We start from the raw sequence: 12,480 nt of genomic DNA, 5'->3' as shown, positions 1-12,480 counted from the left end.
ACGTGTGTTTGTTCTTTAGAAAGAATATGAGAAAACGAAGAGTCAAAGAGAGATGGAGGAGAAATACATTGTTAGTGCCTGGTACAATATGGTAAGAAAATAGCATGTTAGAATGTAATGCAAAATTTGGTGAATTGTACTTCTTTTACTGTGGAAGTAATTCTACCAAGTGAATCTGAAAGTAATTGCTAACCTAACACACTAATAGAAGCTTAGCTAACACTCACCCTAGGACTGTAGGAGGACCACCATAAATAGGTTTAGGACATTTGAAAACATAATTACCTGAGAAGATAGCAAAATGAATGTCAGTTTAATTTCTGTCCTTTAGAGCCACAATTTATGGAAGATGGGCATGAATAATACCTAACATAGATGCAGTGACTTTTGTCTAGGCGAACTATTTCAGCACCTTTGCTGAGTGCATTTACGTTGATGGTTTAGCCATCGCATGGGGTTTAGGAAATCCATAATGCACTGGTGGTTTTGTGATTGAGTGATCGAGCACACAACACTACACGTGCTACAGGGGAAAACACGTGCACTTGCATTCTGGTCTGAATGGGAATAGTTGTGTTTTAAAATGCTCAACTTCTTTGACGTTTTTTCTCAGGTTTTTTGCCTTCCTTCTTTTTTTTTCTTCTTCTTCTTCCAAAAAGGACCACTTCTTTCTTTTCAAAATGTTAATTATGTGAGACAGGAAATGGAACCAAATTCCTTTCATGGTTGCCCTGTGACCCTGTAGCCCTGACAATGGCACAACACCTTTGTTCATATGTTACAGTTATAATTGATACAGCCTTTTAAAGGTTAGTATCCCTGGCCTAATAATTTGATTTGATCTTTGTCAAAATTTATAAATTTGGGGCAGAATTTTGGCACAGTGGTTAAGATATAGTTTGGGATGCCCACATGCCATGTTGTCGTGCCTGGGTTCAGTCCTGCCTCCACTTTCAGGGCAGTTTCCTGCTAAAGTGTACCCTGGGAGGCAACAGGTGATGATGATTCAAGGACTTTGGTCTCTGCCTTCTGTGTGAGACTCCTGGCTTTGGTCTGTTGCAGGCATTTGGGGTATGAACTAGCTTATGGAGGGTCCCTTTCTCCCTGTCTCTCTCTGTCTTTCAAATATCACAAAAGTAAATTTAAATTCATAAACCAGTAACATGTTATGTCCTCACATATTTTTGTCTTGGTCAAAACTATATATTTAAGGCTTTATTGCAATTTTTAAAAAAAAGAAATCCTATTGGATTTATAAAACTCTTATTGTTAACAAATACAGATTCTTGAGAATTAACATTTAATAATAGAAAACAGTGTTTAGGGACTTTCTCTGAGAATTCTGATCACAGTTATTTTGCCTCTGCATTATCTTCCTTGAAGCATAGTGCTCACAATCTTTGTGTTCTACACCTCAGTCCTTGTTAGTGATTTAATACTTTTGATTGATTTAAAAAAATTCTTATGGAACCAGATGTCTTTCTTCTTTGACCGTGGTTCTAAAGAGTAGTCCTAATTGTGCACTCCTCAGAGAGAGATGTTCAGGTCAGATTACCAGCACCAGCATCACACTGACCTTAAGAGAGCCCTGCAGCCCAGCTGACTGAAGTGGACATGAGGTGACTGCTGGGGAGAGGTTTGAAGTAGTTCAGGGAATCCTTGAATGTCATGTGATGGTTACTGATGTCTTAAAAATATGTGAAGAATTTGCACCAATTTCTTGAATGTGAAAATGAAGAATATTTTAACTAATGTATATTAGTATATGTAGTCAGTTTAGATATTTGTTAATTTTTCAGATCCTTAAGTGCTTTGTTTTCAAATTGAGCTTAAAAAATGTTCTGAACTTTCTCATTGAGAAAATGTGCATTTGGGTATGCATGATAGACTGAAGTTAAGTGAACGATGCAAGGCCATGGCAGTTGTGTTGTTTCCCTAGAAGCTAGCTAGTGATGGGAAAATTTCTCTGCCCTCCTCTCCTGTGCTTTGTTCTTTTCATTCCAGGAAAGCTGAATCTCTTTCATTTTGCTTGTCCTATCCACCTGACTCCTTTTGCCTCTTTGCTCATTTCTTCCTGTGGCCAGCTTCCTCCCTCCCTCCGTTTCCCTGTATCCAATTAAGCAGCAGCTCCCAGTCCTTCAGTCCTCCAGCCAGAACGCTCTGTTGACTTGCTAGATGAGCACCAAAACTGCCTTCTTCCCTGGTCTGCATTTAGTCAGGCAGCGCTGTTCCTGTCTTTACCACATTCAGCTGTCACCCTGGCGACCTCCTCCCTCCTGTTAAGGTGCACTCCAACAAGTGTGCCCTCTGTCTCTTCTAAGCTGGTAGTGCCCTTCCCCTGTCTTCAGGAAAGACTCCCTTGCTCTCGGTGGAGCCCTGTGTTGTGGGCTGCCAGGAACTTGTCTTAGCTTCTTTGAGAAGGGAAGCTGCCTGGAAGGGAAGCGAGCCATCACAGTGGTATGTATAATATCCGGTGTGGCTTTCCATCTTAACAAACAACAAGAGCGTTTCTACTCTGTGATTTCCAAAACCCATCCGAATCAGCTGCTACCAATCAATTGCCCTTTTTTTCCTTGGAAAATCACTTTATGCATTTTAATTTTAAAGGGAAGTATGATTGAGTGTGGATAACATGTTCCTAAAATTTGTCTCTGTTGCCTATTGTTTTGGTTATTATAAATTCAAAAAATTAATCCTTAATTTTTCCAAAGAAAGATTTGTAACTAATTATTGGAACTAAAATGCTTCTACATAAGATTGTAATCTATATTTCCTAATTGTGCTTTATGTGCACTGTAACAAATTCTGCATGATGACATTTTCTTTTGTGACAAATGTTTTATTCCACTATTTTACATTGATTGCTTTTGTTTGTTTGCTTGTTTTTTGATGTTACAGGGAATGACTCTGCATAAAAAGGCGGCTGAAGATAGACTGGCTAGCACAGGTTCAGGGCAGTCATTTCTGGCTAGGCAAAGACAGGCAACCAGCACCAGAAGATCCTACCCAGGCCATGTTCAACCAGCCACAGCAAGGTAGAGAAGTCTTGCTGTTAGAAATAAAAACCTGCATTCAGAGCATCCTTCTGTTACATGTAACAGATTTCAGGAAAGTCAGCCAGCTTATTTTTTTGTTTCCCTTTGATATTAATATTTAGTGCTTCTTATCTGAGGACTTTTTCTCTCTCCTGTATCTTTCTTTTAGTTTATCTTGTCCTTTATTTTACAGTCCTTTGAGTTCCTTTTAATGTGCCAAAAATTTGTAAATGTCCAATTAAAAGTGTTGTATAATAGTGTAATACTTTTATTTGTATGAAAATGTCTTCTTCCCCAATGGTATAGGCTTTGTAATGAATTAGATTTTCTGCCAATAATTGATATAAATTTATATTCTTTATTGTGCCTATGTGTTACCATGCTTTATAAGAATGTCTTTGTTTAAAGGGAATTAATCTTTTTATGATGTATTAATCTGTGTTTTTGATTGTTTTCCAAATGCACTTCAAATAACTTGCATATTTACTATAAAAAATGGTTGGCAAGTGCACTTTTTGCAAAGATGAAAATACATTGGCAGAAGTGCTAATCATGTCACTTAAGGCACCTGGTAGAATTATTTAGAGGGAGAAAAATGAGTTTTCATGTGATTTTATAGAAAATTAAATTTGTCCTAAGATTTGGAGACTGTTTTTGAAACATGTAAAATTTCATTATTTCCTGCTTTCTTGTTTGCTGGCAGAATTGAACGTATTGGTGAGGTTATTTGTGAGGAAATTACAGAAGAAAAAAATCAGGCAGTACATTTTAATTGTTTTCTTGTTTTGGAGTATCTTCGTAGCCAAGAATTGATTCTGGCAATGTGCTTGACATTTATGCTTTCAGTTACTCTCCATATCTAAAAGATTTATTTTTCCTATGCTTACAAGTAAGGTATTCCTTTTGGGCAATTTGTTAACTAGTCTCTCATTTGTTTTACATATTTCTTGATATATAAACCCTTTTGTGTCTTATAATTCCTTATACTTAATGCAAGTCATTCAGATCATTGAGTGACTTCTTGTATGTAGCTGTTGTTATGAGAGCTCTCTGCATTTTTTCTTAAATCTATCTACTAGTCCTTGGATTTGTTACTAAATAGATTTTCTTAGGTTTCAAAATGCTTATATTGTAAATCGGGTTTATTTACATTGATGAATGGCTGCAGAGTAATCATTGTAAGGCACTTTGTCTGTCTAAGGTGCTATAGGTATAAAAGCAAAACATTTGTGTGAAAATGAAATGCCTTCTAACTTTCCATTTTGATGCATAGAAGTATTTGACCCCAAATTATATTGAATTCCTTTGCCTTTTTCTTCTAGAAAAATTTTTTTGAAAAGTAAAATAGTTTCTGAAATTAGGTCAGGGTTTTTTCTTTTTGGATAGATTACCTAAAACCTATTTAATGTACTTGCTGCTTGAAAGATCAGGTTTCATTTAGGTCTAAATGTTAAATACAAATAAGTAACTTTGAATCAAGCTAAATGTAATTAAGGGTTTTCAGAAATTAAATTCATGTGTTTGATTTTTAAATCCTTTTTTATAGGTAAATTGACTTAAAAATTATAAGCACTTTTGTTCTTAGAGAACATACTTGAAGAAAGGCATTGGCATATACACAGAAGTGACCCCATGCATTGTGCTAATTCCTTGCATTAAATACAGAAGTCTGAGCACAGCATGCGCACTTCTCTCTGACAATACTACAAGGCAACGAGAATCAGCAATCACACACAGCTGCATGCGAGAAGCGTGCATTACGGAGTTTCAGGAGGCTGAGCAGATGAGATGAGAGGTTAAAGCCCATGTAGGATGCTTCTCATCCCCACCCTATTTCACAAACAACGTGAGGATTCAAGTGCTTATGAAACAGATTAGGATATGAACACTACTAGTCTTGGTAAAATAAAAATTATGGGGACATTATACCCCTAGAGTAAGGCAGGTGGAAACAAGCCTGTGCTTACTCAGTAAGTGGGTTATATTCTGTGAGCTGAGAGGCTGTAATTACTGCTCAGTCCTGGGCTTCTACCCAGATACTTTTTTCTAAATGGATTGGAAAGGTGCCAAGCTTTTAGAAGGAGGTTTTACTTCAGATTTTCCTTTAGCATCTGTTGTATGCTATGATTTGTGTATTTACATTTGTAACTTTCATTACATTAGAAGAAATTATATTTCTAAACATTTTCTGATGTTTGAAAACAGAACAGGATTTTATAAGAAATAGTATCTGAATATATTTTAGCTATTGGAAAGCCAAGACTAAAACTTAGCTGTAACCATGGCAGCCATTCCTTTGTCTAGCTTTTGGACAGCGTTAATGTTCTTTCTCTTACTCCATTAATGGTTAATAATTCTCAAGAGATTGGTGATGATATGTAGCATTAGGGGCTTTATCTGGATGTGCTAAGCTCTGTTGTCACAGACTCCTGTACACAGTACTTCATGAAGTCGCCAGGTGCTGGTCCTGGAGCTGGCGGGAGGAGTGTGCAGTGTTAATCTGGTAGGTGGCCATGAGCTGCTGTCATAGTATTTGAATTCTTAGAAACAGGCTATTTGCCTTCTAAACAGGGTAAGAAAATAAAAACAAATGCCTAAACAATATTGAAACATAGCATTTATGTCTATAGCTCATATGTGAAATGAAAGAATCTAGCAAATATATCTAAAAAGAAAATAAGTAATAACAATTGTACATATTTTAAATGAACTTTCAAAAACTGAATCAAATTTTTTTACAATTTCTCTAAATTACTTGATAATAACCAAGAAAAAGAAGTCCCTAAATAAAAGGCCCATGCTCCAAAATTTAGCAGCATTGAATTATTTCCACTGGAAGTCCTTAGCCAGGTGTAGTTGGCTGCCTGAAATGATTTAGAGTGTGAAGGTGGTGTTGTGGGCTGTGATTGTATTAGAATGATGAAAGCTCAGTTGTACCAAGCTAAGCTAAAGGTTACCCAGTCAGAAACATCAGCCTGTGTATTTCCTTAGTTCTCACAAAGAAGTATCCATGCAGTAGAAATAGGTGGGTAGTGAGTGATTGTCAAGTGAAAGATGAGCTACATTGAAGAAAAGATAAATTTTATTTGTGAGCTACTTTACTCACACCTCCTTTGCAGTTGGTGTATTCTTGCTAATAACTAAGTAATAATATGAAATACTTTTGAGTATATCCTGCTCCCACACAAGGACTCAACCGTTAATGATTACACTGTGTTAAAAATGTTGAAGATCTTTTTCCCAATACAAGAATTATCTTGAAGCAGAAACCTAAATTTTTAAAAATTCATTTAACTCTCGCATTTTGTCTGCAGTTGTCCAGATCTCTGATTCTAGGAATGTTGCAATTATCCCCAGCTGGAACAAGTGAGATTTATCTGGAAAGTGGAACTCCAGCTAGTTGATAGCCACGTGGGTAAGGTTATCATTGGTCCAAAAGTGAGAGAAATGCCCTGGGCACTTGCCTCTGCTAAGAATACCAAAATAGCAGCATTCAGATAAAATGCCTTTTGTTGTCTAGTCGTTAAGCTATGGAAGAATATTTTTGCTTTTTCTCCCTATATTATGAGGATGTGATCGTCAGGCTGGTGCAGCATTGTCCTGGGCAGTGACACTGCTCTGCCATCCTCAAGACTGGGGAAAGGACAGACCGAGCAGAGTGAGTGGGGATCAGAATCAGAATCGTTGCATCAAGTGCTGTCTTTTCAGTAAGTGAAAAGGGTTTCCTTTTCAATAAAAAAGTCATCTCTGCTGCCTTAGTCCTTAACTAATAAAGTGGCAGCTTATTTTGGCAGATATCCAACCCAGTTCCTGTAACATTTAGAAAGAAGCTTTAAAATTTATTCTTTATGATGATTTTAATATTTCATGTCATTATGTTTTTATATGAGGAAGCATATTCTTAATGTATTTGTCACTTACATTTTTACATTATAAAGAATACTTAGTTTTCCTTTTATTGAAAACTTTGAAAATGTTTTATTGTCTAATTGTAGCACAATAGTGTTCTAATGTGTTACAATAAATGCTGTTTAGTTCTCAGAAACTAAAAAAAAATAAAATAAGTGCAGCTGATACAACTAATTTGCCCCCTTTCTGAGTTCCCCCAAATCACACAAGTGCTCAAATTTAGCTTTCTACTTACAGAGTGAAAGCACACATGACATCACATATATCCCTTAAATCATAGATGATGCTTTTGGGAAGTCCATGCTGATTATAAATAGCCTTTACCAAACCAGGTCATATGTAATATCTTTATGAATATTGAAACTTAGAAAATTCATATTTAATGTTGTTAAGACAATGCGTGAATATCTTTGCATTACACTAAATGATAAAGAAGGGACATTAGTTTATTTGAGAAACGAGATATGAACCTGATTATGGCAAGTATATAGTTTTTGCATTTGTGGCAGGGTCCATAATGCTTCCTAAGAAATGCAGATATATATATGTATCAGAATTACTTGATGTCTCTCTAAAGTATTTTTCTTTCTCTCATATTTTCCAGTAATATTTGTAAGAGTAGGTTTGCATGCTGTGTGTTAAGTCAGAATAGAAATCTAAGAAAGTAGCAGAAGTCGGTTAAGGCAAATCCATTCTAGTAAATACAATGGTTGATTACTTTAAGAAATTGCCTAATTGTGGGTGAATATCCAGGCAGATGGAAGTACTAACACAGTGAAAACTTTTACTATCCTAACAGATGTTCTTGAAGTAATACTTTACATGTAATCTTCTGTTATGTGATCATTCAATAACAGAGTAAACAGAAATGTAACTTATTTTCTAAATGTCCTTCCCTTCAGTAGCTGTTAACTAGACACATAGTATAACTCTAGGTATTAATTAGTGGAGGGGAAAACATTTATTTTCATTTTGACACTGTCAAACCATTACTAAACCTGAGATAGAAGTTTTAGGTCATCATTAAGATGCTATGATTTGATGAGATGAGAAGAAACCTGGTGGCTGAGATTCGTGACCAGCTTCCTAACAGTTGTCTAGATCTGCTGTATCTTGTTTGCAAACCATGGGCTCAATTTTATTTAATTACAAAGAGTAGCCCCACACAAAGTTTTGTTTCAAATGGAAGCGAAGTAAACATTTTTAAGTATGTTCTAAGTGAGCCACTTGGCTGAGAATTGGGTGCTTAGGATTGGACGACAGAACCAGAAATGACTACAGACTTGAAATTTTAGGCTCACGGACCTATCAGATCCTGAATTCTACTTGGAGCTTAGAGAAGGAATTAATACCGTGAGGAGAGCAACCTTGAGGTGAGAAAAAGAAAACTGCCGAAGCACGCTGAGGCTTTGCTGTGCCTGGGAGATGCTGAGCAGGCTTATCAGCCCAGAGGCCTGGAAATGGAAAGAAGGCAGTCAGTCAGCAGTTGTGTTGGAAGCTGTTCCAGAGGAGCCATGTGTGTTGGTGGTGTGTGTGTCAACCTGTGGACCGTGATTACTGTAGAGAGGTTTGCCAGTGTGTTTAATTTTGTGTTCATCCTGTTAGAGGTGAGTGTGGTGTTATTTACTGTCCTGATCATTTATATACTATTTATACTTTGCAGCACTTTAGTATTAGGAAACTCTTTTTCCCTCCACACTCCTGTGGCATTTTCTATTCCAATTTGAAAGGCAGGAGTCAGAAGGCCTAAGTCTAGAAAATCTGAAGTTGAGGGCATGGGCTACTTTTTATGTCCCAGTGAGACGACTTTCAGTTCTCATGTAGCTAAATTCCCTCAAATGCAGAAACACACTTGAAACTTTTCATTTTCTGGAGTTGTGTTAATAAAAACCAAGCAGTCTTCTAGTTAATGAGATTTGCTTAACTTTAACTGCCTGTCTCCTACAAAATCGTCCCTAGCGTTGACCACAAATACCCAAAGACAGGAGAATGAAAACTGACGAGTCAGACACTAACAGTGTCAAAGTGCTACAAAGTATTCATAGTAGTTCTTTAACAGATAACACTTTGTGAACTTGGCCCTCTTCTTTTTCTTTCATTTAGAGATACAGGCAGGCAGGCAGGCAGAGACATCCCACCTCTGGTTCACCCCCCTGATGCTGACAATGGCCAGGTTGAAACCAGGAGCAGGGAACTCAATCCAGGTTTTAACAGGGACCCAGTCACTTGAGCTGTCACCACTGCCTCCTAGATTGAGGCAGGAGCTGGGAGCCAAGCCCAGGTCCTCCAACTTGGGACACAGGCATCTTAACCGGCCATTCTTTAAAATGCCTACATAGCAAAATTTTCAGCTTGTTCTGTTGAGAGGTTTTTTGGGTTTTTGTTTTTGTTTTAGGAACCAGGACTCTTCATTGTGTAACCTGGATGTATTAGTATTCAAATCATAGTGCACAAGTCTCTAGATGTTTGTTGTTAGATGAACTGACACATGATTACTGCCAAAGAATAGGGAAATTTGCTCGTAAGAACATTGAGGTGCTTTGTGCTTGTTCTTTCGTGGTATGACGTCTCTATACTATTCTGTGTCACCCTGCCTGGTAATGTGTTAGCTCAGGCGGGGCACCTGCAAGACAGCAGCCCAGAAACACAGAAGGCAGACTTGACCTTGTAGGGAGAGAGCTAATTTTTTTCTTTCCAAAGAAAAAAAAAAAAAAAAAATCAGAAATTAAACACAGACACAGGAGGGCAGAATGCAGTTGTTTGTCTTCTAATTCATTGCTACTAAGTGTCTTAGCTTCCACTGGCTGCCCTTGTTGACCTAGATAAGAGTATTGCTAGTCACATGTGATGATTTCAGTGAAAACTTTGTTCCTTAGTCACCTCGTCACATTTCAAGTGCTCTGCAGCCATGTGTGACTGCACAGATACAGAACATTTCCATCAGTGTAGAAATGCTATTTGACAGAACTCGTAATACCTAAACAAAAACAGGGATAAAATGAAGGCCATCAATTAACTTCTGACAGCTCTTGCATTTTACCTCCATAGTTGAAAAAGCTTTCTTAGAAAATACCAGCCGTTTTTAACAACCACGAGAAAAATCAAAACTCCATTGCATTAGCTGGTGTTCAGTATATTCATTTTTTAAAAATAGATTCTGAGCACTTTATTTCTCAAGTGATTAAATCATTTTGTGGGTCATTTTTTGATATCTTTATGTTTTTTCCTTTTATATACATATATACTCTTAAAGTTGATTTATAGTTGTCTAACATTTATCAAGCAGAAACTGATATGTGTACTTATCAAATAAAAATTGATAAACTTCATTATATACTATTATTTTTAAACCTATATAGATCTAATGAAAGTTACCAACTTTTTTTCTGTCCTTTTAAATATTTCTCCCCTAAATTCACATTTGACTGTCTTCCACCTCAAAGGTACATACATCAAGATCCAAATAATTTGGTTTTCTTCATAGCTTCTTCTCTTCTTATTAGCTTGGGTTATAATCAAATTAAGTTTTATGTATGAAGCAAGCATTTAATGAAGACATTTTTAAGATAATTTACTTGGCCTGTTATTAAAGTACTTAATTAAAAAGGATCTGTATGGGTATATATCTTTGAATTTTTTAATGAAAATCATAATTCTCTTGAATCAACCTGGTGCTCAGTTAAAACTACACTACTAGGACGTCCTGATGGTCCCCTCTTGCTTCTTAAATTTTTGTAACCAAGTGGCAAACTTGATCAAATAGTGTCAAATTCCATGCAAGTTATAATGAGATCCTCATTGTAGTTCAAGGACAGATGAGTAATGATGTGATTGGGGGTTGTTTTATCATTTTCTTGGTGACCTAGTTTACATAATGTTCTACAGACTCATACTAGTTAAGGGAAATTTTCAATATGCTTGAAATAAGAAATAGCATTTTAGTATAAATACAGGAGGTGACTGTACACAAATACCAGCAGATGATTTGGGGGCCTTTTAGTTTTTTTTTTTAATAGTAGTCTTTTTTTTTTTTTAAGAGTCTTAGTTATTTATAATTCGAATGCACTAAAATGTCATCACTGTCACTAACTTTGCTGTTTACAGTTTCTATATAATTAGGAATGCTTTGTACTCCGAAGATCATTTCCAGGTTTATCTTGTTTTGCAGTTTTCATGTTTTGACAGTTGCCCACTATTTATAATGCTTAACTTTTGATTATGTTATGATTAGTAAAATTCAAGCATATCTAATAGTTTCATAAATTGCCTTATTTTAATTAACAAATTCAGAGTGTCAGAAATTTGGGGATTAAAAAGAGGCTTTTTTTCCCCTGTAGTACTTTGTAAGCTTTTCAGATGAGCTTGAAACACCTTCATACGTTGGAGTTGGGGCCATATTGATGACAGTACCAGCTCTAAAGCCTTACACTCGTGTCTTAAGTATTGATTGCTCTGTGAATTGTTAGTTTCGCATTTGACATTACAGTTATCCACCCTGCATTTTAGCCTTTGCAAAAAGGATATTGCTAGGAATATTCTTGTTTCACAATTTTATTCTTTGTCAGTATAATCTAGAAATGATGTCCACATAGGACTCTAAATTTCTCACTTCCCAATTGAAACACAATACAGATTTAGCAACTTTGTACATAATGGTGTCCAATCATTTTTCCACCTGTTTACAAAATTTATGTACAATTTACGATTTGTTGAGATTGGTGGATGTTCTCACTGGTTTTCTGAGGTGAATGACTTGTTAGACAGCTTAAATGAGAAATTTTAACTAAAATCACAAAAACAAAGTCCAATAAACCACCATCAGAAGATGGATTTCAGTTTTTTTGAAATTTTATGTTTTGTTTTGATATCACTTACTCATCTTAATTTTATGACTGCCAACTTGTAATGGTATTATGTGTATGTGTTTATATGTATGCATATAATATATGTATATGTATATGAAGAATAAAGTTAAGATTTGGTCAAACTATATTTTCCCATTCAAGTACAAAAATGTTTTCAAAGGCTGCAAAAAGTGTACAGTTGTTAAACAAGTTGTAAATAAAGACTTGTATAAAAATTCAGCTTAGTTTTTGTTGTTCTGCTCTTTATTATATGTAATAATTGATCGTGTTCTTCCATTTGCCTTTGGTACTTCCCATACTTTCCTGACAATCTAAATATTATGTTACTGATTTCTTATAAATCAGGAATATTCTTAAGAGTTTGTTTGCCAGTGCCTACAGTAGATTTTGTGTTGATTTAGGCTGGTACATAATGTTTCTAAGATGACTGACCTGACCAAAGATCTCGGGATTAGAAGTTAAACATGACTTCTGTCTCAGAGTGAAGATCCATTTCACCACAGAAGTATAGCATTCTTTGTGCCAGTTTAGTCCTACAAGATAAAACGTTATCTGGCCGGCACTGTGGCATAGCAGGTAAAGCTGCCGCCTGCAGTGCCAGCATCCTATATGGGCACTGGTTCGAGACCCGACTGCTCCACTTCCGATCCCCCTCTCTGCTATGGCCTGGG

At 36.2% G+C, this 12,480-nt stretch overlaps 1 protein-coding gene across 1 annotated transcript in view; it reads left to right on the top strand.

Annotated features, from left to right (window-relative positions):
* HOOK3 (hook microtubule tethering protein 3) overlaps positions 1 to 12,028 on the top strand; it is a 123,697-nt gene extending 111,669 nt beyond the window's left edge. Inside the window, exons 21-22 of the mRNA XM_062213695.1 lie at positions 20 to 91; positions 2,899 to 12,028. Coding sequence (XP_062069679.1) covers positions 20 to 91; positions 2,899 to 3,039 — 213 coding nt within the window. The 3' untranslated portion in view covers positions 3,040 to 12,028. The remainder of the gene's footprint in view (positions 1 to 19; positions 92 to 2,898) is intronic.
* The last annotated feature ends 452 nt before the right edge of the window (positions 12,029 to 12,480 follow it).

Source organism: Lepus europaeus, chromosome 16 (genome assembly GCF_033115175.1).
Source record: "Lepus europaeus isolate LE1 chromosome 16, mLepTim1.pri, whole genome shotgun sequence".
NCBI classification, from domain to species: domain Eukaryota; kingdom Metazoa; phylum Chordata; class Mammalia; order Lagomorpha; family Leporidae; genus Lepus; species Lepus europaeus.
This window is presented reverse-complemented; position numbering and strand designations above follow the sequence as displayed.